General features: G+C 40.1%; 1 protein-coding gene across 1 annotated transcript; it reads right to left on the bottom strand.

The window, feature by feature from the left end:
* Positions 1 to 509: 509 nt before the first annotated feature.
* On the bottom strand, positions 510 to 16,978 carry eftud2 (elongation factor Tu GTP binding domain containing 2). Its single transcript, XM_047801109.1, has 28 exons — positions 16,836 to 16,978; positions 14,467 to 14,617; positions 14,199 to 14,364; positions 13,915 to 13,993; positions 13,746 to 13,821; positions 12,880 to 12,945; positions 12,760 to 12,795; positions 12,578 to 12,668; positions 12,402 to 12,484; positions 12,023 to 12,189; positions 11,033 to 11,157; positions 10,872 to 10,935; positions 10,692 to 10,782; positions 10,453 to 10,588; positions 10,192 to 10,319; positions 9,921 to 10,114; positions 9,319 to 9,430; positions 8,663 to 8,803; positions 8,449 to 8,550; positions 8,253 to 8,335; positions 7,798 to 7,884; positions 6,009 to 6,135; positions 5,711 to 5,798; positions 4,466 to 4,584; positions 4,172 to 4,266; positions 3,766 to 3,919; positions 2,368 to 2,475; positions 510 to 983 (listed from the first exon to the last, which is right to left on the bottom strand). Exons 2-28 carry the CDS (start codon positions 14,566 to 14,568, stop codon positions 888 to 890), a joined length of 2,916 nt encoding a protein of 971 aa, XP_047657065.1. The 5' UTR covers positions 14,569 to 14,617; positions 16,836 to 16,978; the 3' UTR covers positions 510 to 887.
* Positions 16,979 to 19,492: the final 2,514 nt, after the last annotated feature.

The following is a 19,492-nucleotide window of genomic DNA, read 5'->3' on the forward strand; positions in this document are numbered from 1 at the left end:
AGTAGCCCAACACCTTAACCACTGAGCTACCACATCCCCCACTTACTGTAAACTTTTAACTAAACATCACCTCAGGAAACATCACAACACTATCACAGTACAGGGTTCCCACTCTTTATCAGAGATCATTTTCCAGGACATTTAATAATATGTTCATCTCTGCAGAAGTCTTAAAAACAACGTACACCTTATGGCTATTACTTAACTATACTTTTAAAGACAATTTGTCATGTGAATGAAACTTCAACATGTATAAAATAAAAAAGACTGCACATATTAATACCCTTTCTTTTCTCAGGCCAATGCAGTCATGCATGCTTTAGTTTGCTGTGCATTCCCCTTGCACATAATATTCAGATCAACAAGGTTAATATAACCAAGTGTATTTTTCACTAAGTGAAGCTCATAAAGAAACATATTTCTCTATAAAACGACTACGCAGACATTTGAATAATTTAGGCACGTCTTGTACAAATCGACTGTTGTATAAAGACAAAAAGCCACAGATCTGTTTTTCATCCTTTTACTGTACAAAACATTCTTGTACTGAGATATAAAAAATATAAACACAGATCAGTGAAAGTGATTTTAAACAGGGGAATGAATTTTTTTTTCAAAAAGACATGACAAGGGTTACAAGCATAATGAAAACGAAATGATACACAAATCATAACTCACACTACGATTGTGTTTTTAACACGAGTCAAGTTAAAAAAAAAAAAACAACAGCAGAATTTCTTCACCATTCGAACATCTAATGGTGGCACTGAGGATGCGAGTATTAAACAGTATCTGTGGGGAGCCTCGCTACCGGGATGGATGGATGGATAGCCGTACGATGTATTTGGGTGAAAGGTGAGTTAAATAATCGAAGCTGTTCTTTTCTATCACATGGGGTAGTTCAACACCACGTCCTGCTTGGCCAGCTCCAACAACATAGGATCGTCGAAGAACTTGCTGATGCTGACGTCTTCGCTCAAACCCTGTGGAGAAGAAAGATGTGAAAATGTCGAAGCTGCGAGAGGAAATACGAGAGGAGGCAGAAAACATTTTCAAGAAAAAGAATAGTGGCAGGAATCACGGCATAAATCTTGTCGAAGACATTTGACCTTGATGCGACTTTGTGACGACGTTTGATTTAAATCGGATGGTCTGTCTGTTATGGTGGCAACGACACACACATCCTACAAACATTCAACCTCTTAATCTTCAGCAATGAGCAGCTCAGATGGATAAACAGATAGAATTAGTAGAAAAAGTACAAAAAAAGGTGTCATTTTATTACATTATGAATTCTACAGAAATCCTACAACCATTCAAACTCTTGCTCTGGAGATGGGGGATGTAAGCAGAACGTCAGCACGAAGCGACCCGAAAACAGACAAAAGGGGGAAGGAATTTTTTATTTTAATAAAAGGAAATAAAAATGTATTCGTGTGTTGTTTGTTTACAGGAAACATGGTGACACTGAAGAGTTCCTAAAATAGCAAAGCTTACATCAGGACTACTGAGATCAGGACTACTACTCCGATGACATCATCACTATGTTAATCAGTTAGCTCACAGCACAGACTAAAAAACTCCAAATAAAATGTATAATTCTTTTATGTTAAGAAACACTAGTTTACAAACTACTTTCCTTTAAAACACTCGCTTTAAGTGTCCTGACTAGGGAAAGTCTTTGTTGTAAAATGTTCTCTGCTGTTTCGTGTCTCGAACCTTCAACGACGTCTAAATCTTGTGGTCTGCTCTAACAGAATAAGAGTTATAACACTGAGGGGTTCCTGATGTTTATAAACAGGCCCCTTGTGAAGGCTGGTGGAAAGCTAAGCAGGATAAAAGATTTATGCGATTGGGCCTCTGATTTTTAACATAGACGTTCATACTTTTCCTAAATCAGCTCAGATTATGATACGTTAAAGCTTAAAGCTTTTATTATTATTATTTCTGAAAGACTGTTGAATACATTAATGGTATTTATTTATTTATTTATTTTTAAAAGTGATGTGGAATAACGTCTAAAGTGATTTTTCACTTTGGAAACGTTTGCTGGTTTCAGATATGATTCTATTGAACCCTGTATAAAAGGTAGTGCACACACACACAAACACACACGCACGCACACAAACATGCACACTATTTCCTGAACAAGTGCAGAATCACGACAGTTCCAGTGCAACCGAAATCATCCCACTTCTTACAGGAAGTCATAGGTTCAGTTCCAGTTGTCGCATGACCGAGATACCATGTGAATCGTGCTCTGTATCAGACTAACCTGCCTGTGTGCAAACCCAACCTGGTTCTCTTACAGAAGTCTCTCGGGAATGAGCGCGAGTGTGAGAACGTGAGCAACTGACGGTATCTCACCTTGCGTCTACGAGTTTTGATCATGAACTCTCTGGCTAGATGAGGAGCGGGCTGAGGCTCTAATGGCCGAATCACGATGCTCTTGTCCAGGGGATCACCAGGAACGATCTACAGAAATGATGATGATAAAAAAAAAAAAAGAAAAAAAAAAAAAAGACAGACACAAGTGAAAATTCACAAAAGCTTGAATAAAGTGGAAAGAAAAAACCTCAAAAATGTGAACACATGCAAACTGTGACAGGTCTTTAGTAAGACATAATCTGCTGATTCAGTGCTTCACTGTTCAATAGCAGAACGAATTCAGAGTCAAATTAAACACACACAAATATGACACAATGTCTGACTGCTTGAGTGAGTGTGTGTGTGTGTGTGTGTGTGTGTGTGTGTGTGTGTGTGTGTGTGTGTGTGTGTGTGTAGGGATTATATTCTGAAGAAGATTTTTAAGCCGGTTTCTCTTCTTAAGAGGGAATTCCACTGCAGAAGATTAGGGGTTGAAATCACAGGGCTGACAGAGAGCTACTGAGCTACTCACAGCTTAATGCTTGGATGAGAATCTTTACTCTCTTGTAACTAGTTTTGAATGAAAATATTCACCAAGCCAATGCATGTAAAGTGAGATAAAATATATTATGATCCCAAAGCATAGACTTTCAGATTTCCTCCTCCTCATAATTGTGAAATTAAATCTATCGTTTATATATGAAGTGAACCGTACCAAGCACAACACACACACACACACACACGTACACGTGGACTGCACTGATCTGCACCATACACACACACTTCCAATATACATCATGTCTACAGCACCGCTATATCAACCTGTTTGCCTGCTGTTCTGCGCACTGTTTAATGGGGAAAAAAATGCCTTAGGGCAAAAAATATTACCCTGATGTACTTTTCTCTCTCTTAATATCACTCTATTGTTCAGTTCTGATCCAGTTCTATAAGACCATGACTTGTACCGTTTCTATAGTAACAGCTAATTCACAGGGGCTTGTATGGTCTACAAAAGACAATCCGGATTATTAGATTTTTATTTGGTGAAGAAACTTTTATTTAGTCTTTATGGAATGTGCATGTTTATAATTTGTGTCGGCTAGAAAAGGTCACTTTCCGGAGTTTTCCAGAACAGAAGGTGGTTTTCTGGTTTAATCCGTAAGTAAACGTCATGATGTGCAAGTGTTAATGCGATGCTTAAGACTGTGAATAAAGTATATAAAGAATATAGATGATCGTTTATAACAATTTGGAATAAACACTGAAAAGCTTCAGTCACCTGATGCTCGTTCAAAACTGTGGCATTAATGGACGGATCAGTAACCGGGAAATATTTCAGTTTATAAAAAAAAACCCTTTCATATGTAGGAGACAGTGTATGTGTGTGTGTGTGTATACCTGCCAGTGATGGAACACACTCAGTGCGAAGGCCTGTCCCTGTGTGTGTGTACGCAGATCGGTCTCGAACCCAAACGAGTCGATTGCAGGAATGAAAGCCTTGATTGTGTACAGGGGAGAACCGGGAATTGGTGCATCCTGCGTCACATGACCTCTGAAGAAGAAAAAAAAACATTATTAACTTACATCATAATTATATAATTAGAATTATAACAGCTCTTAATCAGTTACTATATAAGTGAGTCGTTTACTCGCAATTTAAGAGAGTGCTATAAGTAATTCTGCTGTGTGACACAGTCAGCAGAGTCAGCAGCTGCCTAATTCCCTTTTCCCCATCCATCCGTGTGTGTGTGTGTGTGTGTGTGTGTGTGTGTGTGTGTGTGTGTGTGTGTGTGTGACGTGTTACCTCCTGCGTGCCAGTACAGTGTAAACAGCAGACACACAATCAGCCGGAGCCTGAACCTCCACAAAATAATAGGGCTCCATCAGCCTGGGTGTAGCCTGAAACCAACCAATCAGAACAAAGAGTTGGGTATTGGCGCAAAAAAAAAAAAAAAAAAAAAAAATCAGGATTGCTCACGTTCATCAATTACGATATTGGCTAGAGAAGAAAAACACTTCAATACAACTAATGGAAGCAGTGTTGACTCTGCAGGAAGACTGACGGCGTTGCACGAGGAGAGAAACGCAAAGTGCTCACCATGAGGAAGGCTGAATACACGACTCTTCGTGCGGTAGGGATGACCTGGCCACCTCCTCTGTGTAACGGCTCCTGAGCGATGACCGCGTCCAGGATCTTAAACTTCACGTTGCGAATGGCTGCAGGGAAAAAAAGACACACCATCTTTTACTCCTGATATCTTGTAACATTTCACGTGCCTGTTGAACTAATCGTTTTACGGACTTGGCTTAGGATATGTTCGATCTATTAATCCCGGGAATTCTTATTAATAAACAGTCCAGAAGCCTTTAAAAAAAGAACCCTCTATTAATGACACCCTGGTCTGAAAAAAGGACAGCGTTTTATTATCTAATAACTCATCAGTTTCATCTGCCTATAAATTTCATATGTCTCACATGAGTAAAATGACTCGTGTATGAAGAAGACTTCTGAATGAATAAAGAGCAGTAATGAATAAATAAATAAATAAAACAGACATAGCTTAATAGTCACATTCCTAACTTGTATATTGCATTATTTATTACATACTAAATTAAGTAGAAATTAACACAATGAACAGTGTTCCTTTTCACACAATCGATGTCTAGAATCTAAATGAGATCTTTAAAGGACTATTTTTTTTTTCCTCTGTCACTTTATGAGGGATTTTAATTCTTTTTTTAAACCAGAAACTAAAAAAAAAAAAAAAAAAAAGGAATTTGTCACACACCACAGTATTGGTTAATGGTTCATATGACAGTCAGGGCTTTTTAGTTTTTCATAAAGAAAAAAAGAAAGAAAGAAAGAAAGAGAGAGAGAGAGAGAGAGAGAGAGAGAGAGAGAGAGAGGGAGGGAGAGAGAAAGAGTGAGAGAGAGGGGGGGAGAGGGGGGAGAAAGAGAGAGAGAGAGAGAGAGAGAGAGAGAGAGAGGGAGGGGGAGAGGGAGGGGGAGAAAGAGAGAGAGAGAGGGAGAGAGAGAGAGAGGGAGAGAGAATAGATCCAATAGAAAAAAAAGTTCCCCACACAAATGTTTCTATCTTCAAAGTAAATGGTGATCGAACCCATTCCTGCTCTGTGAGACTCCCCAAGTGCTAAAAAGTGAAGGTGTTTATCCAACAGAGGGAAAAACACGCGTCTCAGACCGAAAGCTAAAAGAGTCCGGACTCGTTTTAGACCAGATTTATGGCCAGAAGATCATTCGTTTGTTTATACTGATTGACACTGTCAGATGTCCCGATTGCACCGTGTAAGCAACTGTTGATTTCTTGTGATTTTGGTGCCTTACGTTCATCACACAGGGGACCTTCTCTAGTTCCCCACTGGAAGCCCTGAACGATGCTGTCCTTCACTGAGCCAAGGAGGGCTTTGTCCACCTACACAGACAGACAGACAGACACACACAACTGAACTTTACCCCAGTCTTAACATTTGCACCTAAAACAAGCCAGAAGAAAATAATAAAAATACTAATAAAAATAACACAACACACCTTCAGGCCTATATTACACAAGTCTGCTAAAAGTTCACACTTTAATAACCAGCACTATTATAAATGTCCCTGCTACTGTAAGGTATATTCATACCTCAGAGGGCAGCGTGTCATCTACTAAGATGTTGGGTCCTGTGGTGTCGGGTCCAAAAGCCCAGATAGAACGAGCAGCCAGCAAATCCCAGTCATACTTGGTCTGGAAGAACTCTCCTAACTTCTTTCTAATGACAGAGAAAGAAAACAGAGTTGAGGGATTGGAAGGCTGTGCGCTAAATGGTGTGTGACATCCACACTGGCTACACAGATCTACACATACTGGTCTCTTCATTGCCAGATTACATCACAGCTGAGCTCCATTACAAACACTTACACACACTCCAGATGTTTAAGAGTTCAACAGAAAATGAATACCGGATTAGGTCGAGAATTTAAGCATGCAATGGTCCCCTTAGATATTATACACACACTTAGGTTTTGGGTCCTGTATTAAAAATACCCTTTTTCCATTGAACACTACTGAAACTTTTGGAACTAGAAATCTGTAACTGTTCCATGTTTAGATCCAGAGATATCCAGATGTAGGGTTTTATACTAGGGCTGGTGATATAGTTAAGTTTTTTTTTTTTAATATGTTGGGAAAAAAGTTGTAATCATCATGGATTTATCATCTTGTTCTTTGGTTCTGATGCCGAAAGCATTTTGTTTCTGCACATTTTAGATAATTATTCGGGGTGAATCAGTTTCGTCACCCTTTTTGGTACTGCCATAGATTACCAAATTATTTCAGCTCCTACTTTTCTTAAAGGCAGGGTCTCCAATTTTTTGAGAAATGCTTCAGAAAACTGAGTTGGGCCGAATAATAAACAAAAATCAAAACAAAAGTGTAGCCAATAGGCAGAAAGGGGCGGGGCTTGTCAATATGCGGCGGTGAGAGTGTTCAGTGCGCATGTGTGACATTAGCAGAAAGCGGTTTTAACATTGACATGGAGGATAAAAACTAAGAAAGAAAGTGAAGAAAGGCTTACGATAAGGCAAGAAGTAGGACGTGTTAATATAGGATCAGCTTTCCAGCGCTGGAGAGAACTGAAGGAGCAGGAAGTTGGCCACATATTCACAGGTTGGAGTTTCCCGAGTCAATAACTCCTGAGCTAAACGCTGTTACTACACAAATAACACCTCTTTTCTATCGTAGTAATGTAGAGACGCAGCTACAACCGCGTTTTGTGTAGTAACAGCGTTTAGCTCAGGAGTTACTGACTCGGGAAATTCAACTTTACTTAAGACACCGAGGCGCTTTTTTCCTTCCCGATAGGTGAGTAACGTTGGTTTTGCTTTGTTACACAGAACTAATATATGCTTTTGTCCTTTACATGATTATGCTCGTGTGTCATTTTTGCTTGTTTGTTTGTCTGCAATCGTATTGTTCTTCCCTTCAGCTATGATAAAGACTCTTTTCTTTCCATTAGTTGCCTGGGTTAATTATGTATGTGTGGGCGGAGCTATCAATACAGGGGTGGGACCCATTTGGGTAGGGGCGTTTGTTTTGGTGATTTCAAATGTCGACATTGGATTTCAAAAATCGGAGACCGTGCCTTTAATTTAGTCTGTGTGTGAGGTAGTTATACAAAAAGCACAACACACAAATGAAAACTTGTTGGCGTTAACAAAATAGGGTTAGCGCGTAATATACTATAATGCTTTACAACCATCATAGCTATGTTTTGTTTCATCTGTGAAAACAGACTAAAAACAGATGCGGATCGTTCTCCTGTTCCTGTCCGGGTCAGGTGTTGTTTCTTGGTGTGCGGTGAGGAGGGAAAAAAGAAGCCAAAGCTGATGTAGACGTGTGCAGCGTCAAGACGACAAAGCCTGAGCCTTCGCACCTGTTCCATGTAATCTGCACCACCTCGTTCTCTATGTCTTCAGCAAGGCCTTTCTCCAGAGGCTCTGCAATCATCGTGATCTTGTTCCTGGAAATAAACAAAATGTGACAAGTCAATAAACACAAAAACAAACAGCCAAAAAAAGAAAATGAGTTTTACAGCTTATAATTTTGACACCTCAGGTTTTAAGTAGCCATAAATACATTTTACCAAACGACCTGGAAAACCTTTATCTTGTTTAGACTCTTGTCCATGTAAAGTAAACAAATACTGTTATAAAAACCTGTTTGTGTGCCTGAAGATCTGTATCTTGTACTAAATGTTACGGATGCCACACGTTTCATCGGAACTAATCGCGTTTTACTGGCACAAACCATTAACGTGTTAGATTAGCGTAAGCCAGGCTTCTCACATTCTGATTGGCTGCTGGGTCACAGTGTCTAGTTTTTACCTACTTTTTATTGGGTGTTTCAGCAAAGCACTTGAGAGAAGATGTTTCCACCACGGTTTCGCAAAAGGTCACTACAGGGTCAGCTACCTGTGGTGAAAAGTTAAAAGAATACCTTTTAGAGTAGTACATAATCATCAACATCATCATCCTCATCTAACATCCCAGAGACAGTATTGTGTAAGATAAGAAGGAAGAGAAACCTTGATGTCGATCTCGGAGTACATCTTTCTCAGGTCGTGCATTACGCAGTCCAGGTATAGTTCACCTGTACCCAGGATAACATGCTCTCCAGATTCCTCCACCTACACACACACACACACAGTATCCTTGATATGTAGTGTGTGAATCAAAGCATCAGAACATTTCTATGTATTTCTGTGTGTGTGTGTGTGTGTGTGTGTGTGTGTGTTTTACCTTGGTTGTAAGGGATGGATAGCTCTTATTTACTTTTCTCAGTCCATCCAACATCTTGGGCAGCTCAGACGGATTGACAGGCTCCACAGCAATTTTGATGACCGAAGCAGTGTTGAACTTCAGTGGCCTGAAGATCTGAGCCTGAACACACAAACATGACACACTGGTATATATAATGGTACAAAGTTGGTCTTATTTGCTTCGGGAAGACCGTTTTAAACTGCTATGGAGAGTGATTAGGTCTGTCATAGGGAAATAAATCAATATTGGCACTGGAGTTGTTGTCGCCTTGTCCTTTAGGGCATATAGTCAGATGCCACTGATGACATTGGATTACAGATGGAACAAAAAACTGACATGAAGGAGAAAATAAGGACATGCTAATAAGAAATCATAAATGATAACACTAATCCTTAGTTATGGACATTTTTGCTAAATGGGAAACCTGGATGATGGTGGAGTTTCCCAGACCTTTTCGTTCTCTAAGGTCATATTAACACAACGCTGCCCCCTAGTGCACACCTTTGTAAATGCGGCGATGTGTTTGCAGAAGTATAATTCTCTCCACAGGCATAATTGTTCCTCTGTGTTCCCTTGGGGAAGGATTTCTCAGTCACACCGTCACCTCACCTGTAGTCACACACAGTCGGTCTTACCTCTTCATTTCCCCGAGGCTCTGTGATGGTGGCTGTTTTCACAATGGGCTGGTCACAGCCTTCAATTAGCACCCAATTGCCAGCAGGGACACGATTCACCTCAATCTGATACCTACACACACACACAAACACTTGAATCATATGCAGGAGTTTATATAAATGCAATAGAATATTTTAGGCTTTTGTCTGGACAAATATATATATATATATATATACGCACAGACACCCACACACAGACACATTTTGGTGCACAGCATTGGAGGAATTGTTTGTGTTGTACTTTTGCAAACATTACAATAACTTTAGTTGAAGTTTGTCCAAATTTTTAAATACTCCTTATTAAAGACTTTTAAATGAGCCAAACAAACAGTGACCTAGACTAATAAAAATGTTCCAAGCATAACGATAAATAAATGACAAGATAAATATCCTCGTTACTGCGTCTGCAGTCGGCTCTCAAATCGAGTGCGAAATGATCTCCATTGGATCGTTCGAACCGGTTAGAATTTCTTATTATAATCGACGTGAAGTGGAAAAACAAAAACGGCTGCAGCCGGGAAAGTTGTTTCAAGCAGAGCTCACGCCGTGAAAAAGAGCTTTACCTGGCTACGGAGATCCAGAGGCGTCCGATGGTACAGATCTGTGAGTCCTCTTCATCCTCCAGAGTGTAATTCTCTCCCAGAACTTTCACCGGCTGCCCCGCCTGCAGCGTCCCGCTCAGAACCCGACCAAAGGCGTGGAACTGCACTCCGTCGTCTGTGCTGTACATCTTAGTGGTGTGACACATTAACGGACCCTGACAAAAAAATAAAACAAAATAAAATGAGTTCAGTAAAGAAGGCAGTCGCATGCCGCAGAGTCTTGGGTACATACATCAGAGTCACACTCCGTCATGGCCTCAGCCAGATCCGAGTCCAGTCCTCCGGTGTAGCTGTGCTCGATCTTGGCTCTGGCGCCCCTATGAGGAGACGGGATGTGCTGCACACACATGTCTACAAAACCTGTGGAGCACAATTCAAAAAAGACAAATCTTTTTATTAAACACTACAGATTATCCAAGTAGAATACATGACATGTAATAGCACACCATGTGCCTCTTACCATCTTTAGAACAAAAAATATCACATCACAAACCTGTGAATTCGCCAAAGAAGCGGTTGCAGACGAGTCTCAGCAGAGGCCGGATATTGAGTTTCAGCTCCTCTTTGGTCAGGTGGATCCCCAATTCATCCAATACACGGGGCAGTGATGTGTCCACATCCCCGACCACCTACAGAGAAATAATAATATTTATCTGCAGTACAAATTAAAAAAAAAAAACAAAAAAAAAAAAACACAAGAACTTTCCTAACACGTCTATGAGCGCACCGTACCTGCGAGAGGATCTTGTAGAGCGGCTCAAGCACGAACTCGACGAAGCTGCGCTGCGAGTTACTGTTAGGGGCTTTTTTAGTGAACTTCCTCCTGATTGACAGACAGCACAACCAATCAGATTAGAGAAATCATCTGAGGTGGTTTTCACGTTTACAAACAGCAGTTAAAGGTTTTCTTACGTCTTGGGGTTGAAGTAGATGTCTCCCCAGAGTCTCTTTGCAAACTCGTTGTAGTTTATGTCACCTGGAAGAAAATAAATATAATACAATATATACCAACACATAGTCAATACAGGTATGTCAGTGTTAATCTAGGCATGTAGTGTGTGTGTGTGTTTTACCATAAGTATCAGAGTAGATCTTGGCAAATGACCCGAGAGTAAAGCAGGTGCTGTACTGTGAGGAGGCGAAACACACATTGCCCAGAAGAGGAGACACTACCAGAGACTCATCAGTTGTATACGTGCTAAAAGGAAAAATGAAAGAGAGAGAAAGGGCAGAGGATTAAATGTTAGAATCTCACGAGATGCTTTGGCTTTATTAAAAAAAAAAATCAGACAGCAACAAGAACTTTTAAACATAAAACTGTAAATGGATTTTTATTTAAAAAAAATTAACCACTTTATATAACACTTAACACACACACACGTTACCAGTCACGTTTGTGTCACATTTTCACCGGAGCAAAAAAATAAAAAAAATTTCGTCGGCGCAAATTGTGACAAATGACAATGTTGATTGACGTAAAAGTCGCATCAAATCTGCCTTGGTTGTTCACACTGCGGCGAAATTGGAAAAAATTTGGGTCTGATTCAGGACCACATATGGAAGTGGCCCTGATCTGATTTGAAAAAATCTGATCTGGGCCAGATTTGAGTGTTCACACTACTCCTGAAGAAGTCTGACCTGGTCACTAGACCCCGGATTTGGGCCACTTTTACCTGCAGTGTGAACGGAGCCTGTGTAACTATAACACTGTCACCACTGAGTTCTGGATCAAACTGTAGATTAACTTAAGAAATATGACCTAATCAAACTTTTTAAAATAATTTCAATATATTTCTTAAGTTTGGCTTTGAAACAAAACAAAAAAAAAGATTAAAACCGGACTGATTAATTCTGATTAAGCACCTGAAGGTGGAGTTGTGAATAGTCGAACTTGGTATAAATACTCTATGTATTGGTTTTTTTTTGTATTTATTTTAAAGCCAAACTCTCAGTAAGCAATGATGCACTCAGTTCCACACGGTCCAAGGCTTCGGTAAGCGATCAGAAGCGAAGACCTCGGCCGTGTCAGTGCTGTAGCTCTATGGTCTATGAGGGATGTTTACCTGAGCATGGCGTTGACCTCGTCGACAATGTGGCGCAGTTTGTAGTAGGCGTCGGTGGGAGGGAGTTTCAGCTCCAAGATCAGCCGGTCTATTTTATTAATGCAGATGGTGATGGCCAGACGCTCCTGCACGACGTGCTTTATCAGACGCTCGGTGTTCAGCATCACCTACGGAAACATGAAGAACAAATAAAGGGAAAATAAATATACAAGCTGAAGGACACGTGTGAAGAAATGCTCTATCCGTACACCTCTTACTCGTACAGGACTCCACAGACACCAACGGTAAAGGAAAAAGGTTAATGTCGCTGTGATTGTCAGCAATGTGAAAGCACGGCATCCGTTAAGCTAAAATGGTTTGTCATGTGAAGCCGACTCACCCCCTCGGCGGCGTCGATGAACAGCACGATCCCGTCTGAAAGCCTGATTCCGGCTGTTACCTCGTCCGAGAAGTTCACGTGACCTGAGGATGACGGATGAAGAAAACTGGGGTATTAACAGTAATCCTCACTCGTTTCCCTGCACCTTGGGGTACTTCAGCATGTGACTGCTTTACCTGGAGTGTCCATGATGTTAAACAGGTAGGATTTCCCTCTTGAGTCAGGGAGTACCATCGTCACTGGTGTGCTCTTAATGCCGACTCCTCTCTGTACAAGCACACACACAAAGATCACACACATTGTGTACACATACAGAAAACTGCAAAATTATTAATAGTCACATAAACTAAGACCTTACCTCTTGTTCGGTGAAAAGAATATCTGTGTAGCGCAGCTAAAAGGCAGAGAGCACAAGAAAAGATTTAACCATTGAATCAGAACCTTTCAGAAAGGCTCTTCTTGAAAAGGTTACACTTACGTCTGCGTCGTCTCTCTTACGGATTTCTGGATGAGTCTGTTCAATCAAGCAGTCCACAAAGCATGTCTGTGGAAAACACACACACACACACCATTTAAACATGGTCACTGCATTTAGTTGCAGACTCTTTCACATTCTGTATTTCCAAGTCATTAGATATAAGGTGTAAAAAAGTTGTGTCCCCACTACAGAAAGATTTATTTTACTATTTATCTCCAAAAATTCATCCAAGCTTCAGAGATGGAGGCTGGAGTCTATTTCAGGGGATTCAGGGCACAAAGCAGAGCACACAGGGGACAGGGTGCCAACCAGTCACATGGCACAATTAAGCATACACACACTCATACACAGACTTGCACAAGCACACGCATGCACGCACACACACATACATACACGCAATCGACAAAGTTGGAAATGCATCTCTTTGGACTGGGGAGGAAACAGGATCAGCCGCTACAACACCGGCGGTTTTGTACTGAGCCACTGTGCTTCTCACCCCCTTATATAGCACTTCTGGTTATTGTGAATAAAATGTGAATATTTCTGAAACAAGATCGCCTCAAACTGTTTTTAATGAAAAGAACCAATTTCAGAAATATAATCTGATTTAAAGAAACATAGCAATGACATTTAGATCCACAAGCTTTTTGATTTCTCACTATCGATATCAGCATATACAGTATACAGTAGATGATTTGACTTTAGCACATGTGGGAAACCCTGCACACTAAACATCCTACAGAATTCAGTACACTGTGGCATTATGACAACGGATTGCTTTGCAAAACAAAGCAATAAAACAGAGACTATAGAGCGGTAGTTGACGAGCCCAGTGTATATCTGTACGAAACGTTTCAGGCACTGACCTTGCCGTGGTGTAAATGACCACACAGTGTGACGTTTCTAATCAGCTCAGAGCTGTCCATCAAATCAGCCAGAAACCTGCAGAGAAAAAAATTAAGATTTGGTTCGACTTCACATGACGTCTATAACCACTCAGAAGGAACAGGTGGGATGTTGTGTATGCAAACTCACTCCATGTCATAAACCGTAGCTGGCAGCTCCTGCTCCGTAAGAGTGAACTGCTTCGTCCTTACAGGCTTTATAATGGGCTCTGACAGACAGAAATGAGACAGAATGATGTTTTTTGGGGCTTTAAAAGTCCGACAGCACAAATATCTGCACGCTTTTAATTCCAGCCTGCATGCACAATTATGTATTTGTACATACAATAATAATTCTCATAATTATGAGATTTGTATTTTTTTTTTTAAAGCGTAAACCGTAATCTCAATAAACTCGATGACGTGAGCATTCACCAGTAAGCGGTTGCGTGTCCTCCTCTTGAACGATGGTCTCCACCTCGGGCCCATAGACTTCCTCTGCAGTCGGATAATACTTTTTATCCTCGTGCAAAACGACCTCCATGCCACCGCCCTCCTCTTCGCCGTCAACCTGGTCTTCGTCCTCTTCATCCTCATCCGCCTAGACAGACCACATACATGCCGTAGCGTGATTTACCGTTCTCGGAAAACGTAGCTATTGTGTCGATGGAGTATTTTCTAAAAGGTGCAGCGATTCTGTTACCTCGGCAGCATCTCTGTCCTCTGCCTCGACGTCCTCATCCTCATCGGAGTCCAGATCCGGCCCGATGTAGTTCCCGAATTCGTCGTACAGCTCTGTCTCCATGGTGCTCTGCTCTTATACAGTGTGGTTTCTACAAAACAATTCTGGCACCCTGGACATAGCAGCAGAGAGGGAACACACACCTTTCATTCACAAAGTATTTAAATATATATTCTGATATTTTTGTATTTTCTTTATTTTAAGTAAGAAGTAAAAATATATGTTTAAAATATATTTAAAATATTTTTTAAAAGTTAAAATATTATGACAAACAACAACAACAATAATAATACATTTTTATCTTCAAATATTGTTTTTAGCATAAACACTGAAGACTAAAAATCCAGGCGGTATTAATTAAATGTAGACGCTGGACAACAATTAATGAATCTAACTTTTACGAGGGTAAAAGTTACAACAAATAAAAGCAGATATAAAAATAAAATGATTGATAATTCAGTAGGCTTGCAAATATCAGTTACAGTTTTAATAAAAATATTAATATCTAAATAAAAATCTTTGCACTTCAGGTAGATTCTATCTATCTATGTCCACAGACTGAATCCCAGACGCATCTGTCCTCACTATATACAGTAAGTGCACTACTGTGGTGGCTGTGGTTTTGATCTACATGTAAAAAACACACCTAGACTCAGAGTTGGTGGTAAAAGCAATGAAGTAAAGATGGTATTTTATTTTGTTACAAAAGGCATCTTCCATACAGTGTAGAATGCCAAGTCTACACAGTGAAGAGGCAAAGTTTTTGTACCCTAGGTGTGTGCTTGTGTGGCCTGGTGTGTGTGTGCATTTGTGTATATGTGACATCTCAATCACCTCAGTAAGGTCAGCTCTTATCAAGCACATGCATACACACTCCCCTAAAGTTCTCCCTAGTCTAATCATCTCTCTCTCTCTCTCCATAGTTTAATGTTCTCTCTCCCTCTCTCCATAGTTTAATGTTCTCTCTACCTAGTCTAATGTCCCCTCTCTCTCTCTCTCTCTCTCCCTAGTCTAATGTCCCCTCTCTCTCTCTCTCCCTAGTCTAATGTTTTCTCTCTCTCTCCCTAGTCTAATGTTTTCTCTCTCTCTCTCCCAAGTCTAATGTTTTCTCTCTCTCTCTCCCAAGTCTAATGTTTTCTCTCTCTCTCTCCCAAGTCTAATGTTTTCTCTCTCTCTCTCCCAAGTCTAATGTTTTCTCTCTCTCTCCCTAGTCTAATGTTTTCTCTCTCTCTCCCTAGTCTAATGTTCTCTCTCCCTAGTCTAATGTCCCCTCTCTCTCTCCCTAGTCTAATGTCCCCTCTCTCTCTCTCTCTCTCTCTCTCTCTCTCTCTCTCTCTCTCCCTAGTCTAATGTTTTCTCTCTCTCTCCCTAGTCTAATGTTTTCTCTCTCTCTCCCTAGTCTAATGTTTTCTCTCTCTCTCCCAAGTCTAATGTTTTCTCTCTCTCTCCCAAGTCTAATGTTTTCTCTCTCTCTCCCAAGTCTAATGTTTTCTCTCTCTCTCTCCCAAGTCTAATGTTTTCTCTCTCTCTCTCCCAAGTCTAATGTTTTCTCTCTCTCTCTCCCAAGTCTAATGTTTTCTCTCTCTCTCTCTCTCTCTCTCCCTAGTCTAATGTCCCCTCTCTCTCTCCCTAGTCTAATGTCCCCTCTCTCTCTCTCTCTCTCTCCCTAGTCTAATGTCCCCTCTCTCTCTCTCTCTCTCCCTAGTCTAATGTTTTCTCTCTCTCTCCCAAGTCTAATGTTTTCTCTCTCTCTCCCAAGTCTAATGTTTTCTCTCTCTCTCTCCCAAGTCTAATGTTTTCTCTCTCTCTCTCCCAAGTCTAATGTTTTCTCTCTCTCTCTCCCAAGTCTAATGTTTTCTCTCTCTCCTTAGTCTAATGTTCTCTCTCTCTCTCCCTAGTCTAACACACAGAATTGACCATAAAGCACATAAACACTCATGATATTTAACATTACTACTACACTACACACGAGACAGAAGAACATGACCTACTTTAGTGCTTTGTGTGTAATATAGAGAGATTTTCTCAGAGCCTGAGCAAAGTTAACTAGCCTACGGTGAACGTTATCATACGCGACAGCTTCATTTAACCTCCAACAGCCACAGAATGTGTTTAACACTTAAACACGCGTTTAAACCGGTCACCAACTAATCAGCGCGCGTCTCGTGCTCAATGCGTCTGAATGAATGCTACTACAAATGCTAATGCTAACGCTAACACTTCATACTGTTCTGCCGCTTCACGGAACAGCGCACATGAGTGCACCTAGATATAGTGATTTTTACACGTGAACCAACTAACGGAAATATGCACGGAAAAGTAAAACTCACGTATTTAATTGTTTCTCGTATTTGTTCAAAGTGTTTCCAAACACCACACACCGCCAGGTCCTCACACCACACAACGTAAGTCGGACGTAGATGACGTCACGGGTAAGGCACCATTCGCTTTGCCTGATTAAAAAAAAGTACAACAGGCGGTAACGTAGGAGATGGATGGATGGATGGATGGATGGATGGATGGATGGATGGATGGATGGATGGATGGATGGATATTTTTTATTCTTTAAAAAAGAGAAAGCTGGCAGATCTTAACTCACAAATATATTTCACCTCTTTCTATACCCTCAAATATGTATGTATTAAACTTTAAAAAATATTATAGGGTGAAAAAGGTATTTAAAAAGTCTTTGCTGGTGTATTGCTAATAGTCATAAGTGTTTGTGTGCAATGGAAACATTTTCCAAATTTTAATATTTTAATATTTAAATAAAGACTAATATTCATTCAGTGTGAAAACATTCTTCTGAGAAATACTTTTACAAAACCTTACAAAAGGTTAATTAATCAGAAAAATATACTTAAAACAAAACAAACACAGGATCACATGTGAAATTTCATAAATGCAGCAGGTCATCTAACGATTTCTGCTTATGAACAAACAAACAAACAAACAAACAGGCAGCTTATTTGCTGTAAATTCAAGCAGTTGACAAAAAAAAGTGGGGACCATAAAAGGTTCACAGCTAGACCATGCAGTGACCTGACCTGCCTGGTGAGGACGCCACAACACACCGATCTGCTGCTCTCTTAAATTCCCACCTGCTGTGAGGCTTCACACAGCAGATCTATGTGTTTTTCTCACAGGATATATGTTTCTATTTTAAGACCTGACTGAACCGATGTCTTGCTGATAGGTTACTAACATCTCTGTGTCTGTGTCTGCAGAACATTTTTCAAAAGCTTGGATTTGGAGTTGAATCGGACTTGTAGATTGAGTTTCACCTCATGATACAGTAAATAAAAATCAATAACTCGTCATAGCCGTATTTCTCCGACTCCAATAAAGTTTCTATTTCGAGGATTAGATGTCTTTACAGCCTTGACATTTGGAATGAATAGCCGTTTTGTTCAGAAAGCACAGCGACCTGATGAACGCTAAATAAATCTAATGCACATTTAGAACCTCTGTACAATCTCTCACCTGTGCTCAGAGTCTGAAGAGAAATAAAGGCCAATCGCTTTTAGGATTTCTTTTTTTTTATTTATACATCAAATCAATAGACTTTAAAGCCACCCATCTTCTGAGAGAAATATGAATTTGATCTTGAAAGTAGGTGTGAAAGAGAAAAAGATAAAAAGAGAAGAGAGATCAAAACCACGGGTCAAACCATTTCACAGGTATGTTCATGTATACACCGACTTTGAAATGGATATCTGAGTTTTGCAATCTGTGACACATAGGCTGTTCCCTTTGCCTGCAAAACAACAACAACAAGCTTGAAGACAAACCAAAGAATAAGTCACGTTAAACCAGCCAGCGCTAGTTTACATGCTGACAGACAGGAGGAGGGAGCGTCTAGGAGAAAGACAGACAAATAAACAGATACCCATACAGGCACACTTGAGATGTTGCCTTTTGAGGCATGAAATCCAATCACTGTACATCACAGACCGTTATTACAAGAGAGGACAGCTAGAAAGCTTGCATGTGTGGTTAGATGAGCGAGAGCGTGTGCTGACCCTTTTCTCCACTCTGTTAATCCACCAGATGAGACTTTTCCCAGAATGCAATAGTGTCCTGGATGTAGCTCACTGGCACTTAAAAAAAGTAAAAAGAAAATCATTACATCAGGTATCACACAGGAAAAAGGTCTTCTGCAGTACATGGATGTTGTTGATATTAACGTATAGAACGAATCATCTGCATCTCATCTTAGCTACCTTGAAGGTTTTAAAAGTATTATTTTGAACCTGATGGCTTGTAGAAAGTGCAACGTTACGCAATACCACTCAAACCTATTTTTATAAGAATTGGTAGAGTGCTGGAGGCCCGAGCACATACCTTATTACCGGCTGCTGAATTGGTCTAATTATTTTGTAGCCAGCAACTAAAATCCCAGTGCTGTTTCGTAATGACATTACAGCAGACTGCTGCTGAGTGCTGGGGTTTTATCACACAGAGGTGTTGATTCATTTTCTATTAAAGCAGCGCAGACAAACAGGTCCAGCTGCAAGGCTTGTATTAATGCCCAAGTTATTATTTATATACTGTAGATTCAACACAGACATAGAGGTATCTAGTAGATGCTCAGGTCAGTGGAGGGTCGGGGTGAAAGAAGCGTTTCTGTCTTTCCAGGTACTTGTTGCACACATCTGCACTTTATTCCCAGTAGTCTGTGTAGTACGCGTGCTGTTTTGCTACCAATGCATAATCATATATGATTTTATATTTTCTACAAAGATGTTCTTCTTTGGTAATTCTATTACTAATTTTTTGTAACTGTTTTTATTTGATTTGATTCTAGATTTATTCTGCGTTTATTTTATTTTAGCCCATTATTTTTAGCCCTTTTTATTTTAATCTATTTTATTCCATTTCTTTCTATTTTTATTCTTTCTACTTTTTTTTATGACTCTGACAGTCCAAAAGCATTTCACTATGTCATACTGTGCATTGTTCTGTAGGTAACAAATAAAATTAGAAA

The sequence above is a fragment of the Tachysurus fulvidraco genome, chromosome 15 (assembly GCF_022655615.1).
Source record: "Tachysurus fulvidraco isolate hzauxx_2018 chromosome 15, HZAU_PFXX_2.0, whole genome shotgun sequence".
In the NCBI taxonomy this organism is placed as follows: domain Eukaryota; kingdom Metazoa; phylum Chordata; class Actinopteri; order Siluriformes; family Bagridae; genus Tachysurus; species Tachysurus fulvidraco.

Bases quoted from the DNA above. Each gene is read 5' to 3' on its own strand.
- eftud2 (XM_047801109.1), bottom strand. From the start codon at position 14,568: ATGGAGACAGAGCTGTACGACGAATTCGGGAACTACATCGGGCCGGAT. The intron at 13,994-14,198 runs GTGAATGCTCAC...TCTGTCTGTCAG, and splicing joins GGACACGCAACCGCTTACTG to AGCCCATTATAAAGCCTGTA. The intron at 10,936-11,032 runs GTAAAACACACA...ATTTTCTTCCAG, and splicing joins GATCTACTCTGATACTTATG to GTGACATAAACTACAACGAG.